Here is a 25,711-nt window from a genome sequence, read left to right on the forward strand (position 1 = left end):
GAATTCTTTTCCAGCCTATTTATTCCAGTTCAGGGTGGCAGGCAGCTGAAGCCTCTCCCAGCAGCTCAGGACGCCAGGCAAGAACCATCTTGGGTGGATGGGATGCCCTTTCATCACAGGGTGGACTGAGACGCCCTGTGATGGAGGGGCATGCTCAGATGCCTTCAGACTGGGACAATGTAGAGATGCCCATTCACCTCAGTTCTGTGGTTCAGCTGTGCAGTTCTTTGATCTGGGCCGGCTGGTTCCTCCTGTGGCCAGCAGGTGGATTGGCTGGTGCTCTCATTCACATTTGGCAGGTTGGCAGACTGGTGGATGCAAGGGCGCTCAGCTACACAGGCTCACATTCCCCAGGCGACTAGCCCAGGCTTCACCACATGGTGACCTCAGGGCTCCCGGCAGCAAAAGCAGACAAGCCTCTCAATTCATAGGTGCTTTTGTGCTTCCTCTTACATCATGTTTGCTAATGCCCCATTGGCCAAAGAAAATCACATGACCAAACCCAGATCCAAGGAGTGGAAGTGGACTCCACCTCTTGAAAGAAAGTAGCCAAGTTATGCAAAGGAATGTAGCTACAGGCCTGGGTGGGGGCGGAATTTAGAGCCATTCATTCATTCCAGCAGACTCCTTGAGGGCATGTACAAGGCACCTGGGAATTCCTAGGGACTGTCTCTTTTCAAAGCTATATCACCTGGTCGGATAGGCAAGTAGCTCCAATGTCTAGAGAAAAAGCACACTCCCTTTCAGGTGCTTTGTGCCCTGGATGTTTAAGGGAAAACCTCCTCCTTCAAGTGTCAGACGGAAGAGAAGGCAGACAGGAGTTTGGGGTATGAGAGGTGGTAGATCCTGCGACCCTGTGATGGGAACAGAAGGAGCTAACTGTTGTATCTTTGTGGACCCAAGAGAAGGGCTTAGTAACCAGCAAGTAGATTATCCTCTCTGGAAAGCCCAGGGTGGCAGTCTCTGCAGGTGAGTTAATTAAAAACATAAGCGATTAACCAGGAAAATGATTTTCACACCAAGTTTATGGAAAAGTTTATGCTTCTTATATGCATTTTAGTTAATACTTAATCATTAATACTCGTTCTGTGTTTACATCATGAAATTTGACAAGCTGTACATATGCAATCTGTATACTTTCCTAAGTGTATATTTTAATAAGTTTGCATTTTTAACAATTGCCCCCAAGTTAATCATAATAGTGTCAAGGATACCTGGAATTTTTGCAGTACTGTGAAGATAACCTTGCCCTGGGAACTAGGTGACTTTAGTTCCAGTCCACAATCTGCCACCAACTAGTTCTGGGCTAAGATAAACCACCAAGCATCTCTGAGCCAGAGTTGTTCACCTGGGAAGTGAGGGGTTATATTAAATTACACCTAACACCCATTTACTTTAACATAGCCCATCTACTTTTCTTAACTACTAGACCCTCAGGGCACATTGGAGAACAAGAGCGATACCTTTCCTGCCCTCTTGGGACTTACAACTAGTAAGTACACATAGCAGAAACTGCCTGTGATCTGTGCTATCTCTGAAACAGTTGGCAAACTGCCATGGGAGTGTCAGAGGTGCCTCCGGGAAATCATGAAGGATGAGCGAGTGTCAGCCAGGGGTGGCACAGGGAGAGCACACAGGTAGTGGGAATAGCATGCTACAAGTCTGGAGGGGAGAGAAGGTGTGGTGGATTTAAGAAAAAGATTTTCAGTAGGACCTGATCATAGAAGTAGGAGGTAAGAGTCTTACAAGACACAGCTGGAGAAGGAGGGGCCAGCAGCTTATTAAGCCAGCCTACACCTGAACCCTTGCTGACCGATTCGCCAAAAGAAATCATTAATGGCAAAGGGTTAACAGATAAACACCACCCAAGCTCCTGAAACACACTCAAAGGGTCTCTCCTGTACTAACAGGCTATGTGCCTTACTCTCCCCATTAAACACACGCTAAGAAATAAAGCAAGATTTTTAACCCCATGCCAAGTTACTCTTGCATGTGCAAGGCCTGGTATATTACCAACACTTACTTGAATAAAAGGATGAAATAAAAACTGCAGTCCAGAAAATCAAGGGGAAACCAGTGCTCTTTCTCCTGCTCATAGATATTGTACCCCTATAAATTTCCCACACGTAACATTCATATTGGGGAGCCGTCGTTTGTTAAGTAGCTTATATTGCTAAAAACTGCTAGGACAGGAGAAACCTGAAAAGCAGAGAAGAGTCTGATTCAGCAAAGAGTTTACAATCGAGCTGCCTCTTCCTCCTCAGCCTATAAAGACACTTGGGTATTTATATCTAAGCCTACTAAATCTCTCTTTTCTTAACCTTCACATTTATTTTTTGGATCTCTGACAAGTTTTGAAGGATTATCTACATGGCTGCCTCCAACCACAAACTTGTATTGCATTCTATTTGCAAGATAATGGACAATCAAAAATGTAAATAGATAATGCAATATTTACAATGTATCAGGAGCTGTTCTAAGTTATTACATATATTAACTTATTGAACCCACATGACCAGCCTAAAACTGGTACAAAGAATATTAGTTTTTGGTACCACTTCAAGGAAGTGGCTTTTAGGCTACTTCATGGGCCTGTCAGGAAGAGTCAACGTTTTCCCGTATTATAAGTGTGGAGACTGAGGTACAGAGAACCTGGGTGTCTTAGCTAGATCACGGGGTATGGCAGGGAAAGCAGAGCAGGTGCGCTACTGCCAGAGGCACTCCCCTGACAGGCAGCTTTGGCTCGGAGCCTCCCTGACAGCTCTGCCGCACTTCCATAGAGCTGCACTGACAGCTTACACTCTTCCAACAAACTGCCCTCCCTCTTCCTTCTTCCCTTCCTCCCCTTCTCCCTACCTCTTTTTTCCTTCTTCCTTTCCTTCCTTCCTCCCTCCTTTCCCCCTCTCCTCCACAGACCTCAGACCTCCAATGCAATTGCAAAAGCAATGCTCTCACAGGTGTTTTCCCCACCTTGGTGTTTACATCTTGGAGAACCCAAACACAAAGATCTTGAAGGATGTAGAGACTTCCGCTCTGTCACTGAAACCACTTTTAACAGTAATAACCTAATTATCAAGGTCCAGTAGTCTTTTCTTGAGCCTTGGCTACCACTCCTGGCACAATGGCTCACTTGAAACCTTGGCTCCTTTGTTCTCCTCAAAGTGAGTGTTGCTAGCACCTTGATCATGGACTTTCAGCCTCTATAGCTGTGAAAAAATAAGTTCTTGTTGTTTAAACCACCTAGTCCGTGGTATGTTTTTACAGCAGCCCTAGCAGACTAATGCAGTGGGTAAACTGGACCTCCACCTGGCCCCACTCCTTTGTCAGTTCTTTCTCCCATGGTCAGAAGTCTGATATGAGTTTTAAGAGGCTTTAAAGTCAGTGTGTTGGCAGGACTGGTTCCTTCCAGAAGCTCTAGGGGAGAATTGGACAAAAATAAAAGAGTGATGTAACATCACGGAGACCTGGGCGAGGGTCCCCCATGAGGCGGTGACATGTGAGTTAAGCCCTGAATGAGGAGGGGTCAGGCATGTGAAGAGCCGAGGGAAGAGCCAGAGCAAGAGACCTGGGGTGGAAACTGCCACACACTTCATTGCTTGAAACACCACAAATTTATAAACAGATGGAACTGTTCATTTACTTGTTTCTTTCTTTAATTCCTTTGTTTAACTCCTTCCAGAATATGAAGGCATGGGAATTGTAGGTCTTATTTCCAGCTGTATCCTTAGAACCTAAAGCACCAAGATCTAACATTTCTTGGATGATTCTCTAACTCGATGCAAAAATAATTGAATAAATGGAGGTACAGCCAACAAAAGTCACATGTTGAAATCCTAAAGCCCAATGTGATGGTATGGGAAGGTGGGGCCTTTGGGAGGTGCTTAGGTCATGAGGGTGGAGCCCCTGTGAATGGGCTTAGCACTCTGATAAGAGACCCTCATCGGGCTTCTGGCCTTGCCCATCAGAGGGAAGACAGAGCAAAAAGACAGGGGTCTATGAACCAGGAAATGGGCTCTTATCAACTCTGCCACTGCCTTGATCTTAGACTTCCCAGCCTTTAGAACTATAAGAAATAAATTTCTGTTGTTGATAACTACCCAGTCCTGATATTCTGTCATAGCAGCCTGGATGGACTAAGGCACCAGTGCAGGCAGGCATGTTCTTAATGAGCCCTCATCAAGGCTGTGGTTCTTTGCTATTTTTGTTCTGCTATGAATGGGAGCAATGCCTAGCAAAAGCATTCTGAAGCGATCCCTCACTTTCTTCCTGAACAGAGAGCTATCTATAGCACACTCAAAATATTCTGCATGCAAATAAGTTTGCACTGGGCAAAAATTCACTCTCTTGCCGCTGTCAAAGTGATCATGTTCGTGGCAGTCTTCAGAGAGAAAATGGTAAATAGAAAGGGAAAGAAATACCAAATAATGACAACAGAGAACGATTATGTAATATTAAATCAGAAGTCTCTAAAACATTTATTTTACAGATTATAGAAGTAACATTATTTTCTAAGCAGAATTATGTGGTCCTAAAAAATAAAATACAAGATGAATTCTCAAAGAGAAAATAAAAATATAACATATTTATATGATAAAAATTAAAATAATAAATTTTATCTCAAAATAGCCACACGAAACAGGCCGATCAGGGACCTCAGATGAGATCACACAGCTAGTGAGAGGTGGTGCCTGGCTCTCAAACCTCAAGTCCCCCAAGTGCAGCAGAACACTGCAAGTGGGGAAAGGGGCACACTAACATGCCCAGCACTGCCTGCTCTCTGAGCAGCCAAAGCACGAGAGCGATGTTCCAGCGTGGGAAATAAGAAAGTGTTCTTTGTGTCGCAAATGGATCCAAGGGAAGGACACCCCATGAGCCTTTCAGAAAGGCCTTAACAAAGGTTCTAAATAAGGGTACTTCGAAAAATTAATTCACCACACAATTGAGAAAATGCTGTAGCAGTCATAGAACTGCGCTGGGGGCCAAAAGTCAGAATAAACACAAGCACTCTTATCCTTGCTCTCTCCCACCCCCACCTCACCCCCAAATCCTGATTTCCATTCTGTTCTCTACGGGCCCTGAAAACAAACAAACTTGCTTCCTCTGGAACAAGTCACTTCTCCTGTGTAGAAGAAGCCAGTTGCATTTCATGGCCTCTAAAATACCTACTACCATCAAAATACTTTTATTGCCCAGATATGGGCCAGTTGTTTTTTCTAATTCTACTCATCGTATTTATATCTCAACATCTCTACCCACACTTCCCTGTACTAGCCTATTTCCTTCCCTGAGCCTGCTGGAATGCTTTTGAATGCCTTTCATGCTCCTCTCCAAACACTCACATTTTACCCTTCCTTCCAACACAGCTCAAATGTCCGCTCTTATCTGTGCCACTGCTCCACTAGCTTGCAAGGTCTTTTCTTCTCCAATAATATTGTGTGTATTTTCTCTCAGACTCTCTGGAGTGCATGGGCTGTTTTGTGTCTCTCACCTGCCTTATTCTGCTGCAGTGCCCAAAAGCTTACTGGACTCTTGACAGATGTGCTGTTGACAGGCACGGGGCAGGGACCAGGCCTCTCCTATTCACTGCCATGCATAGTACCCAGCAGAGTGCTGACTCCAAGTACCAAGAAATATTAATTTGATTTGACAGTCGTAAAATGTTGCTTAGCAATTCTAGACACCTAACTTCTCACTTCCTGTTCCCTTGAGAGCCCTGTTACTAAGAGATTCATGGCTGGAAGTCCCTGATGCCAATAACTGACCTGATATTTACTAGACCTCAATATTATCATGAGCTGGTCTGACACTCAGAGACAGGCCATTTTGTTTTCCTGTTGGACAAAAACATTCTTGAGTAACAGCCTCAGACAAAGTGCTATAGACTGAATGTTTGTGTCTTCTTAAAATTCTTATGTTGAAACCTAACCTCCAATGTGATAGTATTTGGAGCTGGGGCCTTTGGGAGGTGATTAGGTCATAAGGACAGAGCCTCATGAATGGAATTGTTCCCTTATAATAGTGGCCCCAGAGACTTCCCTTGATCCTTCTGCCATGTGAGGACAGAGCCAAAAGACAGAGCTTTATCAACCAGAAAGTGGGCTCTCACCAGACACCAAACATGCTACAACCTTGATCTTGGATTTCCTAGCCTACAGAACAGTGAGAAATAAACTTCTGTTATTTATAAGTCACACAATTTATGGTATGGTTATAGCAGCTCAAACAGAAAAAGATACAAGTTCATTCCAAAACCATGATAAAAAGAAGCAAAACAAAGCCACATCATAATTTTGTCTAAGAACAGACAAAAATAAGGTCACTGTGCCACAACAAAATAGAACTGCCCCCACTTTGATAGTCTCCAACTCAGAGCAAAACCACACTTCCTTAGTCCCTCTCCCAAATCTAACCAAAGCCTAATTCCTATAGGTTTTAACATCCTCTTACTAAGACATCTTACTTCAATGAGCAATATACCAACTTGTTTAACTTCACAGGTGTTCCTAGTGACCTTTGGCTGAAATGCACTGTAGGTAGTCATTTCACATTTCTTGATAACCACAAATATCTTAGAAGTAAGTAACAGTATTCTCAATATATACTGTTAACCAAAGAAGAGATTCAGGCTGTAACGAAGAACAAAAAGCACTTAATTGAGCAAAGGACTGCAGTCCTATAGACTCATATTCAGGCAGCAACCCAAACTGCACCCTGGAGAGAACAAAGAAAGGCATGATTTAGAAAGGCAAAAACTGCAAAATATAAGTCAGGCAAATGAAGGACTGCTGGCTAGGTTAACCAGGATTGGTTAGTTCCAATATGCAAATGAGGGGGATGAAAATTAACAGGACCATATACGCCCATACAACACTTATTTGTTCCAGGATGTTTATGGTTCAGCCTTGAGCCGAGTTAAGCAACCAGTTCCACAATTTAATAGCAGCTCTGCGAACAGAGGCATGAGATATGCTATAGGCCCTTCTATTAGTCACTTAAAATAGCTTCCTGACTATTTTAAGTGACTCTCGGCAATGTTTATTCCATTTTATTTTTTTCCATTATTAACACTCAGGGAAACCGAGGCTGAAAGAGGTAAGCTGTTTAGCAGAGATCCTACAAGGGGACTGCTAGGCCCTGGTAACTTAATTAAGGGTCCGTCCAAGCTGTTTTCACAACACCTAGATGTCCTTAACTATGCAAAATCTTAGTTTGCTTCCTTTGTCTTAGCAGTGAAGTCAAACATCAGAAACGAAATTCCACCGGGAACATTTGTCTTGAGAAGCTTTTAAAAGGAAGCTGAACTCTACAGTGAAGGTGTGTGGTCCAATCTGGGTAGTAAGTAAACAGGTGTCCATTGTATTATTCTGTATACCTATTTGTGTGCCTATAAATATTTCACAAAATTTTAGTAAGTATAATGAACTGAAAACAAAGCCCCGGGAAGACGCAGGAGTTACCTACGTGATACTCGATGCCTCAAGCCTTTTCTGCCTCCTAGATGAAGGGATGGAAACAGCAACAAACAGGATCCGGACTCACTAACCAAGATAATATTTAAGGCAATATTTTAAAAAATCAAATCTGCAAACTAGGACTCAAGGGCCAGTGCCTGTTTTCAAACAAAGTTTTATCGTAAATTCCAATGAACACCTACACACACACACCCAGCGTCCTTAAATAACAAGTGGCCATACAGGTGTCCATTGCTGGTAGCCTCTACCCCTACCCCACCCTAAAAGTGAGACTTGCTCCAAAGACGCTGCAGAGGAGAGGGAGATAATTTCGCAGCAGGCTGCAAAGGAGTCTCCGAGGTCACGGAGAGCAGGTGCGAAGGGTGCAGCGGCGCTGGCCCCGCAGGGCGGCCTCCTGCCACTCCACCTGGCCAGGGCGGGGAGGGCGGCGGCTCTAAGCCGGGAGGCTCGGCCGTTGCCCAGGGAGACGGACGCTCAGCGCAGAGCGCACAGCAGCGCGGGCCCTGCGCCGAGGCGGCGGCCACGGGGCGGCGCCGACCCCGCTTTCGCTCCCCGCCGTGGGTGACTTGCGCTCGGGTCGCAGCGTCAGAAAGTCCGAGAAGGAGGAGGGCCAGAAGGGGGCGGAGGAGGAAGTGAAGGTGGAGGAGGAGGTGCAGGGGGAGGGGGAGGAGGAGACGGAGGAGAAGATGGAGCCAGTGGAGCGGGACGAGGCCGAGGGGAAAGCGGAGGAGGAGAGTGGACTGGAGTCCTTTGGGACGTTCAGCAATGAGCACCTGTGGGAGACGATGGACATCGATGGCAGCCGCATGGAGGACTTGAAGGCCGCCCGCACCCGCTTAATCAGCGTCTCGAGCCCCAGCCTGAGCCCGACGCTGCCGCTCACCCAGGCCTCGAGCGCGAGCATCAGCAAGATGTCGTCCTCCAGGGCCTCCTCCCAGAAAAGTACCGCCCCTGCCCGCCCTTTCCGCGAAGTCTTCCCTGGCCTTAGTGGGCAGCTGGTCCAAAGACTCCGGAGCCTTCGTCCACATGGGTGTCTGATTTCCAAACACAGGCACCACTCCACACACCCCAGTCTATGCCAGGCCCTCTGTCAAAGGCATTGCAATCTCAGCTGAGCGGGTGCGATGGTTCACACTTTAGGATTATAGGTGAACGCCTCGTAGAACAGGGATCTTAGGCAGAGCTGGACAGAGTGCTCATGTTGATAACATTTCTGTACATATTCATGCAGTGATCGACTCTCTCTCTCTCTCTCTCTCTCTCTCTCTCTCTCTCTCTCTCTCTCTCTCTCTCTCTCTCTCACACACACACACACACACACACACACACACACACACCCCACGCGAACGTGCCACTCCCAGACTCTCATACACACACACACACACACACACCCCACGCGAACGTGCCACTCCCAGAGGGTTGTACCGAAAGGGTGCTCTGCTACTAAAAACAGCCCTGCAAAAAACAACTCACTTTTGTGTTTAATTTCTCATACTGAAACCACTACAGTCACTTCGTTAGAAACATTTTGGTCAGGATAATTCCTTGTTGGGGCAGGCGAAGGGGGTGTCCTCTGCATTATAGAATGTTTAACAGCATCCCAGGCCTCTACCCTAGGCTATGCCATTAGGCCCTACCCCACATCGTGACAATCAAAAATGCCTTCAGACGTTGCACGTGTTTCCTGGAAGGCAAAATTGTCCTTTTGAGAGCCACTAATTTAGAGGGAATAGCTAAAATTTAATATTTCATTCAACAGGTTTTCCTAAAATATTTCAGACATTTAGGAAAGATATGTCTGAAATAAATTTTAATAGGTAAGAGAATGTTTTCCGTTTTCATATGATATTTGAAGCTGATTATGTTTACTTTGTGGGTAAACATGTCGGGAAGTGGAATAAAATCATCCAGGGCATTTAAAACTAATTTATTCAAAAAGGCTCCCCCCCCACCCCCTTTAAATCTACACTGTTAGATACTTTGGAGGAGATAGAGACAAGGTCCATGCCTATTACCTATAGAGATGACATGCAGATATTAATATAACACAAAATAATAACTTTATGCCACGTGCACAATAGTGCTATAAATGTTTAGAGCATAGGTGCCTATTGGCTAAATTAAAGAGTTATCAGGGACACCTTTGGAGGAGAGTAGAAATTATGGTCTTTCTTCTTCTTGCTGTTAGCCTTCAAGCACGTTAACTATAATAATAAGACACCAGAGAAGCACGTTTTACAATATTTGTATAAATCTTTCCTCAAATATCACACCAAACCTGAGTTTGTAATCTTGAATTTACTATTCACCTAAGTTTTGCTGTTACAAGCAACTTTTAAATTCTTCAGTGTAAGGAGAATTGTTTTTTTTTCACTTACATGTTTCTATTTGTCTTCTTGATTCAACATTTTAATAAAAGATTATGTATATGGTTAGAATATTAAAGAATACAAAGGTGTAAAATTAAAAATTTTAGTACCTTCTTCACACTCCACTCCCACTCACCAGAAATAACTTACTGTTAACAGTGTGTTATGCTTTCAGTATAATTTTAGGTAGCATATTTCATATTTACATTCCTCGATTTATCAATTTTTAATGTAACTACTGACTTCCCACCATGAAGGATGGCAAATGTAACTTATAGTCCTCTTCATTTTGTGTAGTTAAATTATTTTGAGTTTTTCTAACTTTGAGGACTTTAAAGTATTTGAACCTCTACTACTCGATTTATCTATTTTAGTGAATATTTATTATGAAAAATTAACACATTAATGCACTTCTATCTCTCTTCTCACCCTTTCCTCTCCCAATTAACAGTAAAGTATATAACAAACTATTAAAAGTTATATACTTATATCAAGTCATATTGCTTTGCCAAGCTTTATTATATTTGTATGCTTTATAATAATAATTAACTCTTAGTGCTTTGGGTACAGGTTGATTCTAAAAATTGAAAACTATTAAACAATACTCATAAATTCATTCCTAGAACCTAATAATGTGATTGGATTTGTGCACAAGAAAATGAAATCCTGTGTTCGTAAAACTTGCCAAGTCCTAAGTAACCTGTGTGTGCTCTGCTCTTTCAGACCTAAAACTCCCTCAGGCAGGCTGCCCACTCTTTTTAGAAAGTAGCTCATCGGTTTCATCTGGAAATAAAAGCAACTGTTGCCAAATGCCCTGTATAAGGGGAGAGAAAGGGGCAGGACTGGTGTGCTCTACCGGGTTCACTCCTCAACTACTTCCATGACAGGCTCCAACCCCTCCTCTTTGTGTTTGGTTGAATCTGAGCTACATACAGCATTGGGAGTGTGGGGTGTGGATTCCCTTAGGAAGAACTTTACTTATTTCTCTTGTCCTCTTATCTTGAGCTCTGTTGTTCTCTGTTCTAGTTTTCCAACAACCTGAGCCCGTTTATTTTCTTTCTTATAAGGACTTCAGTATTACTTGTCTACTGATAACACCCTTCTTGTTTTCCATGGCTAATTTTTGTTTGTTCTTAAGTATTCGTTATCTCAGGAGAGGCAGAATTGTGGGCTCAGGTTCCATCTTGACCCAGATTTCCCATATGGGAACCTCTCTTTCCTAGATGAAATTCTTAATTTCCTCTCAAATCTTCCTAAGAAGATACTTCTTTTATATTTCAAAACATTCTCTGGTAAATTTGGTAAGATTGTATTTTTAAGGAAATCTGTCTAAAAAGTTATAAAAATGCAACCAATATTGACTCAATTTCTATTTTCAATTGCCCTGTGACTATTCTGATTGAAAATGGGGCAAACTTTAGCAGCAGATGAATGTGCCACATGTGATTTCTGAGAGGTTCCCTCAGTTTCCTTGTCTGTAGAAAGGGGTACTAATACCTGCCTTGATTGGCTTTTGCAAAGATAAATGAAATAATGTGAGAAAGCAACTTTTTATGTATGTACTACCACACGGTAAGTTCTCAGCATGTTAATTTTCTTATCCTAGGTCGTCTGCCATCTTGACACAGAAATAATCTTTGGTGTTGGTTTAAGGAAGGCAAAGAGACATAAATGAACTATGTACTCATTTTGTTAATTGTTGCATTGGGAAAAAAACCCAATCATTAAATGTTGTCTGGGGATTGCTCTTCAATGCCCCTGCACTCTTGGTCTCTATAACTTGTTTCTCTGGGAGGTTAGATAAACAGAACTCCTCTAGAGACTTCTACAGGTGACTTCAGCAGAGGAGCTCTTTACCCATTATAGGACGCAGTCATTTCGGCATTAAAACAAAACACCCCACTGATACAATATGCCAAGGACCAAAGTATCAAAAAAAGAAGGTGAAGACATAATAGAACAGAGAAATGTGGAAAAGGGACAAACCTAAACTTGGCTATATTATTTGGAAAAATTTTGTTTGATACATTTAGAAGATGCAGCAAATTATTACCAAAAAAAAAAAAAAATGAAATTCAAAGAGGTAAAGGAATTTGAAAAGCAACAGTTACTTTTGCTTTTAACTAATTATAGTCATTTTAACTAGTAAAAGTCAATAAATTTCTGCCTTCCTATCATGTCAAGATAACTGATTAAACTGCTGGTAGAAAGAATACAGATTGTTTAATTACAATGCATTTGACTTCAGCCTTTTCCAAAAAATTTGGGTTATTTTAAGCTATTTAAAATGAACAATACGTTCTCATTTAAAGTCAAGGAAATATTTAAACACACACACCATCACTGCCACCATCACCACCACCAGCATACATGCACAGATAGAGTAGGAATAATTTACTCCCCAAGGGAAATAATATGGTATTGGGAGCCTCTGGGATTTAGGAAGGAGTACTTTCCAAAGAATAGACATGATGCAAACACACTGCTACTGACTGCACTGAAGAGATAAAAATAAAAGAAAGTGTTTCAAAGAGAACAGAGTCTATGTATATTTGTTACTTGGTTGTTAAATGTACTATATTTAGAAGAACTAAGAACTATAGAGGTATACTCAAAAACTAACATTTTGTCTAAATTTTGGGATGATCTATCACAGTTCGTATCACGGAACCCCAATATCAGTACAAACAGAAGAAAGTTGGCTTCAAAACTTGTCTTACAGAAAGTGGTCTGGTGAGTAGTTTGATTTAGCTTTTGGTGGGATATGGGTTGCCACATTGAAAAGAGCACAGTATAGGTGGCCATTAGGTCTGGGTTGGAAGCCCAAACCCCACACACACATTATGATGATGGGGCAAGTTACTTAACCTCGTTCAGTCTGTTTCTTCATGTGTTGGCCATAATAATACTGCTGTGGGAGGATTGTTGTAAAGACCAAAATGAGATTAAAATTTTAAATTCCTTGGCACTTGGTCTTTAATAAATGGTAGCATTTATGTTCACATCAAGAAATAATCTGCCATTATATTTTGATTCATATCTTTGTTTTATTATAGAACATTTTGAATGACAACACATTAAGAAATTTATAATGTAAAAATTTAAATTTAAACTTATCCCAACATAGTCCTCAGAAGTCATCTTTATGAATAGCCTTTCATTTCAAGTTTTGCGTTCGTTCTGTGTTATGTCTCTTATTCATCAGATGCTTGTTGAGTACCTACCAGAGCGCACATCGCAGGCCAAGCTCTGTTCAGAAACAGCAAAGATCAAAACAAACAACATCCCTGTCTCAATAATCTTCTATTAAAATGTGGGTGGTGGGGGTAATGGTGAGATAAATAATACACGAAATAAGTAAATGTGTAATACGTTAGGTGATGTAAGTGCTAAGGAGAAAAATCAAGCAAGTAAGGGGGTGAACAATGTGGGGTGGGAGCTTACACAGGGTACTCATGGAAATCTTCACTAAGGAGCTGAAATATTTGAGCAAAGACCTCAAGGAGGTGACAGACTGAACCACAACCATCTCTCGGGGGCAGAGCGTTCCAGGCACAGGAGGTAGCAAGCGCCTCTTCTAGAACAAGGAGGCAGCTGGAGTGGCTGCAGTGGAGTAAGTAAAGAGGAGAATCATAGGGGCCAAGGTCAAAGAGACAATGAGGACCAAATCTTTTTCAGTGGGAATGAAGCGGGAATTCACTTGTTCGCATAAAGGAGTGATGCAACTTAGTGTAAAAATGGACCAAATATTAAAAAGCTGTTCATTATTACCAAATTAATCTATACAGTCGGTGTAATCCTGATAGGATTTTTCGATGGAATTTGATAAGTGCATTCTTTGATCTTGTTGGGCAGTGTTAAAAGATCAACTGAGGCATTTTCAAAAGTTTATTTGAGCAAGTATGAATTTGAATTGTGCAGTGCAACAGCAGAAGTGTTTAGGGGCTCTCCACTGACAAGACCTAAGGGAGAGATTTTTATGGAGAAGATCCGGGAGCAAAGCAAAAAAATTATTTCATCAGCTATAGCTTAAGAGGTTACATGATTTGGGGAAGCCCTGTCGGCTGTTAGTGATGATGGGCTGTTCTTCTTATTCCAGAGGCCTTTACAGGAACTGACTCTGGTTTAGGGTTCAGTTTGCTGACATGGGCTGCCAAGGCATGGGAGCCACCTCCAATGCCTGCCTTCTTTGATTGTTTTAGCAAGAGTATACCTGTCCATTTTGAGGGGGACCTTCTTTTATAGAGTTTTATTATTTTTTTTTTCATACAGGACTCATATGCAGGTCTTATTAGCTTGTTCCTAGATACAGAGTCTGCAAAACATGATTATAATCAATAAAATATGCATCAGTGTAGTATTCTAGGACTAGAAAGGAACAGAAACATTTTTAAAGGTGATGTATTAGAGTGGTGAATTTTCTGTTTGTTCCTTATTGTTGTTAAAATGTTATTTGGAAAAAGGCAAAAAATGAAAAAAAAGATAACACAATAAGCGTACTTATTTTTCCAACAGGTATATTTTCTCTTAAACTTATTTTCTACTTTATAAGGATTAATGACAAATGTATACTCTTTTTACAGGGAAGAGAACATCCTCCATAAGGAAAGAAAGTGAACATGAAAATCTGGCTTCTAAGTTAAGAGGTGAATAAATGTTTGGGGTCATCCCCTCTGCTGGCAAAGGCACACTGCCATTAGGGAACCAACCTTATTGAATGGTCCCCCTACCCTTTAGTAAAGCCCTCCCCTAATAAGGTATTCAAGAAGAGGGTAAAAAGGTATGGTTTTAGGGGATTTAAACAGTGTATGTGTGTGTACGTGCGCGCGTGCGTGTGTGTGTGTGTGTGTGTGTGTGAGAGAGAGAGAGAGAGAGAGAGAGAGAGAGAGAGAGAGAGAGAGAGAGAGAGAGAGAGAGAGAGAGAGAGAATCAGATGGGCTAGGATCTCCAAACTAGAGAAAACGGGATACTCTGCACAAAGGTTTTAAACTTTCCTTCTAAATCTCTCCTTGTCTCTTCAGAAAAATGGGTAATTAATCCAGAAGAGCCAAAACTAAATATTTTATGTGAGCTAGAGGTAAGAAATGTTTATCAGTCTGACTAGTACACTGTGCTCATGGTAAAAATCAGGTATTCAGACTTCAATTCTCTTTCTCTCTTTTTAAAATTTAGTTCAAGGAAGACTTCCTAACACTATTTGAACCTTCTTTGAGAACTTTACCCAGCGTTGGGCCACCAACCATTCTGGCATTCAAACAAGAGAGTTCCAATATAGGCATTACCTTTAAGGTGATTTTAATTCATTTTTTTTTACTCTAATAAATGATGTGAAAAGCCACATGATGATTTGCACAAAAGATGATGAACATACTTTAAAAGAAAAAACAGGCCAAAAGCCCCCGAGATCAGAACCCCTTTGATTGCTTCTTCTGGGTGTACAAAAGGTGCAGGCTTATCGACTGAAACCAACAGACCAATCAGGGGAGACAACACGATGCAGGTGCACGAGCAGGGGCCGATGGAAATGCTGCCTGCTTCACTGACGTGTTCATTGCCATTTGAGCAGCGTAGTGAACTGTGCAGTTCTAATGAGGGACACCACATTAACTATATTGTAATCAAATATCAATCAATATTTACTATTTCTATTTGCCCAGGTTTCTAAACTTTATGGTTACCCTATATACTCTTCGGGTTGAAATTCTTTATTCAAACATAACACCTTCCTTTTTCTGAACCACGAAAGCCTTGAATCCAGGGAAATTTCTTGAGCTTTCTTCCCCTGACAGCCAGAGATGGGCCCAGACATGAGGAAGGCCTGTGGCCTTTTCTTCCAGTAAGTTGTCCCTGGACTGGCACCAGGGCTGGGTACTCCTTGCTCTTCAGACAGACTTTTCAGGTCCTCTGAGATGAGCCTTTAACACTAGCCTAGTTCAGGGGCAGCAGCAGCTGGGTCGCCAGCTATCCTCTCCAGTCATACCCTTTTCAGGCCCGGATTACCACCCACTCCTGGTCTTTCAAAGCATCTCCACCTTGCTTCATCCCAGGCAAAGGGGTAAAGGGACCACAGGCTGAGGAGTTCTCTACCAGAACACTTGCATAGAACAGGTTGTAGATGGACTGGCATTGTCAAGATCTCGTTCTGCCCTGCTCTATCATTTGGTAACCACCCTAGACTTCTCACCACCATCTCTCTATTACAAGGCTTTACTACCCCACCCCACCTTAGAATGTTCTGCTTTTAGCTATAGTATTGCGTAGTTTCAATGGCCTAAAGATATCGGACATTACTGTAGGGTAGTGAATCCCTGGCTACACTGGACACCTCAGTTGCCCTTTGGCCCCACGGTGGCCACTTTGCCAATCCTAGAGGATGGTCTCTATGGCAAATACAGATGTCACGATTCAATACCCATAAGTCACAATCTGGGTCTTATCCTGGAGTCCTGTGGTGAGGCTTGGCTACTCATCGTCATGACCTCAGATCACCAGCATGGCCGTAGTGCATCGACCCTTCACTAAGTCACCTGAGCCCCTAACTCCAGGTCTCCCTTTTGCTCCCCCTGGTCTCCTGAATTACCTCCATAGCCCATGCAGGAGAATTCAGAACCTCAAACTTGAGAAACCTTCCCCTTGAGAAAGGACTCTAATTTATTTTAGAAAGTTGACCGTTGTAAACGGTGGCCTACATAGTAATATCAAGCCTTTTTCTTACCTGACAGTCTTAAAAGAATTTATGGTATTCGGGCTTCTTAGTCCATTGGCCTAAATCTGGTATGTGTTATCCTCTGTCTCTTGCATCTACACACTGTACCTCACCATGCCCCACCCCCCGCCCCCAACAAGGGACTCACACCAACAGTCACTTCTCCAAATTTCATCTTACACTGGGGTGGGGGGGCACCCCAAGGACCCAGATAGCTCTTAACGGAATCAGCTATGCTCTGATGAACTGCACCATGCAGAGGCCCTCAAATACCACCTAAGCTTCCTCAGGCCTCTCTTAAACAGAAGTGTTGTTTCATTACTAAAATACATGGATCTTGCTAGCTTGGTGCCTTCTAGTGTAGGATCTCCTTCCCAGGAATGTTTCCCGCCAACCATTTCCAGGAGTCTCAGGGTGTCTGAGAAGGGTTCTCAAGTAGGTTTGCATATCCTCACCACCACTGCTCTCCTACTAGGCATCTGCTGGTCCTGCCCAGAGCCCTGGCTCCTAGTGCTCTCAGGCTGTTGCGGGCATGTCTTCATTTTTTTCCCTTCCTCTCTGAAGGAAGAAGAGGAGGAGATGTCGCCCAAGTGTGAATTTTGTGGGAGCGATCTAAGAATATTTCTTTCCAATATGGATATTTACTCTGACAACAGTAGCTCTGGACCTATAGAACATGTAAGTTCTAAAGCAGGTTAATTGAGGAAAGTGTTATTTTTAAATACCACTTTTAAACATATATAGTATTTTCTCCTTAATCTTCCTCCTGCATTGCTATTCTTAAAAGTCATGTGTTAGCCATTGGGGAAACACAGATCATAACCACAACGGCACACCATTCCACACCCACCTGGATGGCTATAATCAAAGAGACAGATAATAGCAATTGCTGGCAAGGATGTAGAGAAACCAGGACCCTTGTTCACTGCTGAAAATGGTGCAGCTGCTTTGGGATACAGTCTTGTAGTTCCTCCAAAAGTTAAATATACAATTACCATATAATCCAGCAATTCTATTCCTATGTACATACCCAAGAAAATTGACAACATATGTCCACACAAAAAAAATCTTGTACACTAATGTTCACAGCAGCATAATTTATAACAGCCAAAAGGTGAAATGCCCTTCAACTGATGAATGGGCAAATAAATGGTTGTGTATCCATAAAATTAAATATTATTCAGCCAGAAAAAGAATCGAAGTACTAATATATACTACAACATAGATTAACCTTGAAAACATTATGCTAAGTGAAAGAAGCCAGTCACTAAGTACCAAATATTGTATGATTCCATTTACATGAATTGCATAGACTAGGCAAATCTAAAGAGACAGAAAATAGATTAGTGGTTGCCAGGGTTGGGAAGAGAGGAGGATAGGGAGTAACTGTTAATGGGTACAGGTTTCATGTTCTAAAATGGATTGTAGTGATTGTTGTACAACTCTGAATACACTAAAATCCACTGACTTGTACACTTTAAATGGGTGGATTCTATGGTATATGAATCTATTACCCCCAAAAAAGTTATGCTAGATTGTTATCCAAACCCCTTTAGCCATTTTTGATTTTGTTACTCCTCTAATTATCTTAATCTAGGATTGATGAAATGAAAATGACTGCTTTGTTTTTCAGACCCCCTGTTGTAATTATTTCCAAAATCTGACTGACTACATCTATGAGGAAAATAAAAAAATCCAAAGCACTAAAACTGAATTAATCTCTATCAAACCTCATGGAGCTTACGGCAGTGAAGTTGATAGACTCAAAGCAAGGGAAAAAGCCCTGCAGAGGTAACATCGAGCCTTTGATATTCAAATTAGGAGAGCTTTTTGTAAAATGAACCTTGTTTTTCGGAATACATAATTTTGAAGATGTATTTATTCCCAGTGAAGAAATAAAAATTGGCCAGAGCAAACTTATTACAGTTCCTGGTGGCTGTTAGAGATTCAGAAGCTCCCTGAAGCTCAGTCAACTCACTGATTTAAAGTAAAAATTTACTAATCCCAAATTCTCAGGGCAAGTCAGAATTACTATGTTGGAGAAATTTGTCCACTAAACAGAGTAGAGATCCACGTACTCTGATTAAATGACTGAATGCACAAATAACAACAAATAAAAACAACCATTTATACAGTTAAAATTTGTCGTATACTGGTTTTTTTTTTTTTTTTGTAGAAAACAGGAGCGAAAAATGGCCAAACATTTGACAATAATAACAAATGAACAGACTAGTTTCTTTGAAGAAGGTGAGTTCATCGACGCTGCTATTATAGATCAATTGTACCTCAGAAAGCTCAAATGCTTGACTGAGAACTAAAATTAGCATTTAAAAAAGAATGTTTAATATTTTCATTATAGTCAATGCATTGGTCAAAATGGTTCACAAAATCTGGTTTTTAAGTCATCTGGCTTTGAAGTTTTTGATCTTCATCTCATTATTAATTGAAATAAATTAGCAATATCTATAGAGTACTTTGCAGATAACTGCAAAGAGCTTCTGAGTTCATTGTTTCTTGTTTTATTAAGCACATATTCCATTTTGTTTTCAAGCAAAATCTGCCAGAACACAATCAGATTCCATTTTTCATACATGGGTTTCACCAGTCCTCCGGCCAGGCCAGTTCCAGTGCTGGTACAGCTGAAGGCGAACTGATTTTAGAATCAGAAGTTCTGGATTTATATACTCACTTTTCTCCTTTCAGGCTGTCTGATTTTGAGTAAATTACTTAATCTTTCTGAACAGTCTCTTCCTCCACCACTAGGCTACTGAAAAGATAGTTAGAAAAGATGTATTTTTGTTGTTTTTTAACTGAATCTCTGGTATAATGTTCCTTGATAGTCATCAACTGCTTCCTACTAAATCTAATATCATAAAATTCCACTTAATGAAAATTATCATTTTTTAACAAAGGAATAGTCTCATTTTCAAACAAACAAAGGTCCTCACTTTAGCCTAATGAAAGTCCTCATTTTTCTTTCATTAAAAAAAATACGTCTGATGAATCAATGCATTTGAAATAAGGTTTGAAATTTTATTTTAGAACATAGACTTTGGAAAATTTAAAACATGTATGTACTTTTATGTGATTCTTTTCCCAATAGATTCAAAACACTTTAAAACAATTTCTTATCAACTTTCCGTGGATATTCCAGAAAAAGATGCAACTGATGACGAATCACCTGATTTTCAACTAGACGAAAGAAACGTATCTATTATTTGTTGTGATTCTAGGATAGCATGTGGAAAGGTAATTTGCGTGTAACTTTTTACTTGCTACTCTTTAAAAATCAGCTTTACCTAAAATTATAAAAGCTGTCATAATGAATTTGGCAGCTTGGCTACATGGCACAATCATTGTCAAAAAGAATTGATAGAGACTTGGCCTTTTAACTTCTACTAAACTTTGCAACAGTACTTTACATATGTGTTATAGGGAGCTATTTTGATTAGTGCCTTTTTATTTAAAATGTGATAATTATACATTAGGGAATGTTTGGAACTCTCAGAAAACTAAAGTGAAGGGAAGAAATCACCAAAAGTCTCAACAGCTTCCCAAAAACCATTATTAATATTTCAATATTTTCTAGACCAGCACTACCCAATATAGTAGCAACTACTACATATGACTAAATTTAAAATAATTAAAATTAAATTAAAATTTAAAATGTAATTTAGTCACACTAGCCACATTTCAAGTGCTAACTAGTTGTGTATGAATAATGGCTACCAAATTACAGTGCAGATATAGAACATTTTTATAGCCACCAAAAGTTCTATTAGCAACACTCTCGTAAACTTTTTTATGCACAAGTTTTTGTTAACATACTTGTAATTTCATTATAATTATATGTTATTTTTATCTTTTTAAACTCAATTATAAAAAATATGTTCTATGATAATATAGATTATCATATAGCTTATATTAACATCATTTTAATATCTATGTGCTTTTTCATATAGTTTATCCATTCCTATTATTGGACAAACAGGTTATTTAACAATATTTTTTGCTGCACTAAATAGCATTGCTTTGAATATCTTTTTCTTATAAATTTACTTTGATATAAGTGTAATTCCTCAGAATAGAGTCCTAGAAATTAAATTACTGAGACCAGGTTTGTTTTTCATGGGTGACAGAATTTAAGAGATGGCAGTGAACTGAGGTGTCTGACAAAATCAAATCCAAATTCTATCTGGAGGAAGGTCAATCATTCAGCCTCAAGTTACTTTTATAAATTATTTTTCAAGTTCCATAACAGCACACATAAAAAAGAATCAAGAACACAAGGAAGCTCAACGCCACAGTGGAAAGTCCAGAAGAATAATATTCAATAATAAAAGACCTGCAAAAACTTTGAATATTAAAGTAATCTAGCTACATTTATGAAAATAAAAGATCAGCTTGAAGACGTATAGAGGGAAGAGAAAACTATACAGTGACATGAAGGTTTGAAAAGAAAGAAAATGAACTCAGAAAAAAACACAACGCCTGATATTAAAAATTTTAAAGATTAGAGTTAAATGCAAATTAGCTCCAACTAAAGAGAGAACTAATGAAGTGAGGGAAAAGTTTAAAAAAAATTATCAAAATTCACCATGGGGATGCAAAAAGGCAAGGAATACAGAAGAAGGTGTATGATATGAAAATAAAATGGGAGTTGAGGACTAAAATGTATTTATTCCAAATCCCAGAAGGTGAGGAAAAAGATAATCAGGCAAGGGCAGTATTTAAAGAGGCAATGGATGATAATTTTCTAGAAGTTATAAAAGAGACTTGTCTACACATTTAATAAGCTCAATGAATCCCAAGCAGGATAAATTTTTTTTAAAAAAGTCTAGACACTTCATAGTGAAATTGCAGAACAACAAAGACAAAAAGAAAATCTTAAAAGCAGAGAGAAAACAAGAAGTTCCATTTATATTTAAAGGAGAACAGTAAGACCTTAAGATGACCTCCCAACAGCAGCACTGGAAGCCAGATAGCAGTGGGATTACTTCAATGTGCTCAAAGAAAATTAAGCCACTCTAGAAGTCTATACCCAGTTAAAATAACTTTCAAGAAAACATGCCCCCAAAGACATTGGCAAAAGCAAAGAGAGTTTGTCACTAGCAGCCCCTCAATAAAGCAAATTCTAAAGAATGTTTTTTTGTGTAGTTGGATGGTCTGAGATTCAAAAAAGATGAAGAGGAAAAATAGTGGTATGTGGTAAACTAAAAATTGGCCAATGAAATAATAACAACAGCAGCAGTGGCAGTAATAATAATAATAGTGGCTGTGGAGTTTCAAAAACAGTATAGAATAAAAATCCATGACAAAATAGTACATGATTTTGAAAGGGCTAAATGCAGTTACAGTGTTCTCAAGTCCTTCATTTGGGAAAAGGGCTAATATATAGCTTGGCTTCAGATAAATTGTTTGCTTGCTGAAATTTCTAGGGTAGCCAGAAAGATAACAGAAGTAGACAGTATAACTACCTAGCTTGTAGAGGTAGAGTAAAACATAGAATAATTTAGTTTAATTACACCCCCCAAAAGATAAGAAAGGATAAGGGAAAAGAAAAACAGATAATGGGAGTCAAATAGAAAGCACCAAGGAATGTTGGTAACTATATGTAAATAGACTAAATACTCCAATTAATAGACAAACACTCAATTTTTTAAAAAGAAAAAATTCAACTACATACTATTTATAAGAGACACATCTAACATATAAGGATACAAAAAGATTAAATATAAATAGATAAAAATGATACATCATGGAAACACTAAAGAACATTGCTAGAGAGAAAGAGGATCACTTCATGATGATAAAAATTTTAATTCACCAGGAAGATATAATACTACAAAATATTTTTCCTATATTAACATAGCTTAAAAATATATGAAGCAAAATTTCAATAATTGAGAGGACTATTAGACCCCACCAAAAAGAGCAATAATAAACTAGAATATTTGAACAACTCATTTAGTAAAATTTGTTCATGGATTAGAAGATTATATTTTAAGGATGACATTGTCCCCAAATTTCAAATTCTAACAAAATTGTATATTTGTGTGTATTGAGGGAAGGGCAGTCTCGACAAGTTGATTCTAAATTTTACATGGAAATATAAAAATCTAGAATAGCCAAGACATTCTTGAAGAAGAAGGTTAGGGAATATACCAGGCATTAAGACGTTACAAAATATAGTAATTAAGACAGTGTAGTGTTAGGGCAGGATAAACGAAGAAAGCCATGATGAAGAATAAAGAGTCCAGAGTCAGACATGTGGCATAAACATCTGATTTGTGTCCCAGCAGTGGCACTGCACAATATTAGAGAAAGAAAATCTTTTTAATACATAGTATCCATTTCAATTTTATAAATTAAAATGAAATATGTGAAAGTCAAGCCAAGAAAGGATCAATATTTGCAGCACATATGACATACAAACACTTATATACTAAGTGTAAAAGGACATGAAAAAAAGTCCACTTAATAGAAAATTGGCTAAAAAAAATGGACCCTCTTCAAAGGAGAAAATTTTAATGGTCAATAAACATATGAAAAGATGCCTGATGTCATTACCTGTGAAAGGAAAATTAACACCACAATTAGAGATTAGTATATACCTATCAGACTGCCAAAAAAAAAAAAAAAAGTGGAAAGTCTGATAGTACTGTGTTGAAAAGGATACAGAACAATAGTCACTATTGTTTGCCTCTAGTGGGAATGTAAATTGGTACAACTTGGAAATCATTTTGACATTATCTAGTAAAGTGGAAGACAAGGGTATTCGGGATTCAGCAGTTCCACGTCTGGGTATAATATCTGAGAGGAAATGGGGACCAGCATACATGCACAAGAATGTTCATTGTATGATCGTTTATAACAGCCAAAAACTGGGAACAACCTAAATATCCATTTACAAAAGAATGGATAAATAGCGATAAATTCATACAAGGAATACTATACACAAATGAAAGTTATTGGAATGGGCTACACATTGGGATGTGTATGACTCTTACAAGCAATGTTGACAGAGAAAAATATTAAAATATATAATGTATGATTACATTTGCAAAATATTCAAAATGAGAAAAATTAAACTATATTGTTTAGAAACTATAAAAGTGGAAAGAAATTACTGTGGAATCAGACTAGTGGTTATGACTTTGGGATAGACACACGGGGAGCTTCTAGAGTAACAGCATCGTTCTATTTCTTGACCCAGTAGCGGTAACAGGTAGTGGTAACTTGGGTCTCTGCTTTGTTAATACTCATTAACAAAATAGCATGTTATAGCACTTGTCTTAATGTATTTCATAGTTCATATTTTTAAAAATGAAAGATCATATTATCTTGTGAAATAAATGGCAACATTTACATAAAACATTAGAATGTTTCGCTGTTTAGCCCTAGGGATTCTTATATCCATTTTATTACAATTCCAGATTAGGAATAAATAGAATCAAACTGAATCTTTAGTTTATTATAAAATATTGTTGGAGACAAATTTCTCTCCCTATTGAGTATTATCTATAAAAGATTTAAACTGGGAGATATAATAAGGACTGCCTCCCTGTATTTCTTCATCTTTTCATACTCCACAGTGTTTTGTTCAGATGAACGTCAAGCTTAAGCTTGAAGAAACACCAAATGCTGCAGCTTTTACTGAGTTTTAAAGTTAGTTTATTGAAATATAATGTACATAGAGAAAAATTCACCATTTTTAGATATACAGCTCTCTGAACTTTGACAGTTATGTACTCATCAATATGATCAGGATACAGAATATTTTTATTGTGGTGGAACTGGTTTTTATCTTCTGTTTTGTTTAGTTTTTACACTAATATGTGTATACAGTAAAACAATCCTCAAACAGATACGTAATGTCAAATTTTTGCCATATAGGTTTTATCAAGTATTCTGAAGGGGTTAGGAATAATCTTTAATGATTCTGAAAGGTTGTTCCCTGTCACTGAAGCAGGGCCAAAAAGTTAAATTAACAAATGCCTTGTATCACTGTCTAGCAAGCAAATGGCATCTGCGGGTTGTCACATTTAATGCATTCTACCTGAAATAATTAACAGTTACATATCCTTTAATTTTCTATGGTTTACAGATTGTGAGGAATGAGCTTTTAGAGAAGTACTACAAACATGGGAGCAAATTTCTGACTTCATTTCCAGATGGGACAACTCAAATATTGTATCCTTTCTTGCAACCAATTACTTTTGTTAACTTTATTTCTTCACAAAAAGACAGATAAAGAAAAAAAATAGAGAGAAAGATATTTAAAAATACATGTTACCTCCAAGTCCTACCCCCAAAGAAAAGCTGTTAACATTTTTTCACCTTTTCTTACTTTTTCTGAGCATATATATAATTTTTTAAAAATCAGTTCTTCAGCTATTCATATTTTATCATTTTCCCCTTCACATATATTACACAATAAATAATGTTTAAGTATATAATGTACAATAAATATAAACACATAATACCATTTTTATAACCACATGGTATTTCATTATAGGATATAGTATAATTCATTTAATCTATCCCCTATTACTGAACAAAGGTGGTTTTGCAATTTTTCATTATTATATACAACTAAATGAACAGCTTTGTGCATATTTCATTGTATACTCATCACTTATTTCCTTGAATGAAATACCTGGAGTAGATATTCTGGATAAGGAATTATAGACATTGTAAAACTTTGATAGATTTTACTCCGTAGAAGATGTGTACCAATTTACACCTTCGTGAGCAGCATGTTATTTTTAATACAAAAATTCAATATCTATTTTATAGAACACTAAGTTATTGATCACATAAACTTCTGCCTGATGGCCAGGCCATTTGGTATTTTGACATAAAGCCTATTTAATATATAAAGGAAAGTTAAACATTTTTTAAATAAAATTTTTAAAAACTATGAAATGAGCAGGGTTTTTTTGGTGAACTGAGGGGCTTCACCTTGGATGAGAAAGTCATTTTTTGGTCAGAGTTCCCTAAATGTTTAGCCAAACCTCACTGATAAACCAGAAAAATGACTTTCGTGGCATAGAAAGTGTAATGAAGTTTTAGTTTCCTAGACCCTATGAGAAAGAGTATAGGTTTTATTTTAATTACATCGATAAATTTTAAATATCTTCTACAACTTTTATTATTAGTGA

General features: G+C 38.9%; 1 protein-coding gene and 1 long non-coding RNA gene across 3 annotated transcripts in view; one reads left to right on the forward strand and one right to left on the reverse strand.

Annotated features, from left to right (window-relative positions):
• LOC107516598 overlaps positions 1-4,510 on the reverse strand; it is a 36,775-nt gene extending 32,265 nt beyond the window's left edge. Inside the window, exon 1 of one of the 2 annotated variants that reach the window (XR_001598333.2) lies at positions 198-4,510. This is a non-coding gene — a long non-coding RNA (uncharacterized LOC107516598). The remainder of the gene's footprint in view (positions 1-197) is intronic. The other variant, XR_004950447.1, reaches the window with a different exon arrangement.
• Positions 4,511-7,031: 2,521 nt separating this feature from the next.
• Positions 7,032-25,711, forward strand: part of ERICH6 (glutamate rich 6) — a 28,840-nt gene continuing 10,160 nt past the window's right edge. The window contains 13 exon segments of the mRNA XM_016156442.2: positions 7,032-7,092; positions 7,935-8,414; positions 9,232-9,306; positions 11,162-11,168; positions 12,498-12,574; positions 14,425-14,487; positions 14,863-14,918; positions 15,014-15,130; positions 17,112-17,225; positions 18,181-18,338; positions 18,724-18,794; positions 19,651-19,796; positions 24,655-24,740. Coding sequence (XP_016011928.2) covers positions 7,032-7,092; positions 7,935-8,414; positions 9,232-9,306; positions 11,162-11,168; positions 12,498-12,574; positions 14,425-14,487; positions 14,863-14,918; positions 15,014-15,130; positions 17,112-17,225; positions 18,181-18,338; positions 18,724-18,794; positions 19,651-19,796; positions 24,655-24,740 — 1,511 coding nt within the window.

This window comes from Rousettus aegyptiacus, unplaced genomic scaffold, assembly GCF_014176215.1.
Source record: "Rousettus aegyptiacus isolate mRouAeg1 unplaced genomic scaffold, mRouAeg1.p scaffold_m13_p_4, whole genome shotgun sequence".
In the NCBI taxonomy this organism is placed as follows: domain Eukaryota; kingdom Metazoa; phylum Chordata; class Mammalia; order Chiroptera; family Pteropodidae; genus Rousettus; species Rousettus aegyptiacus.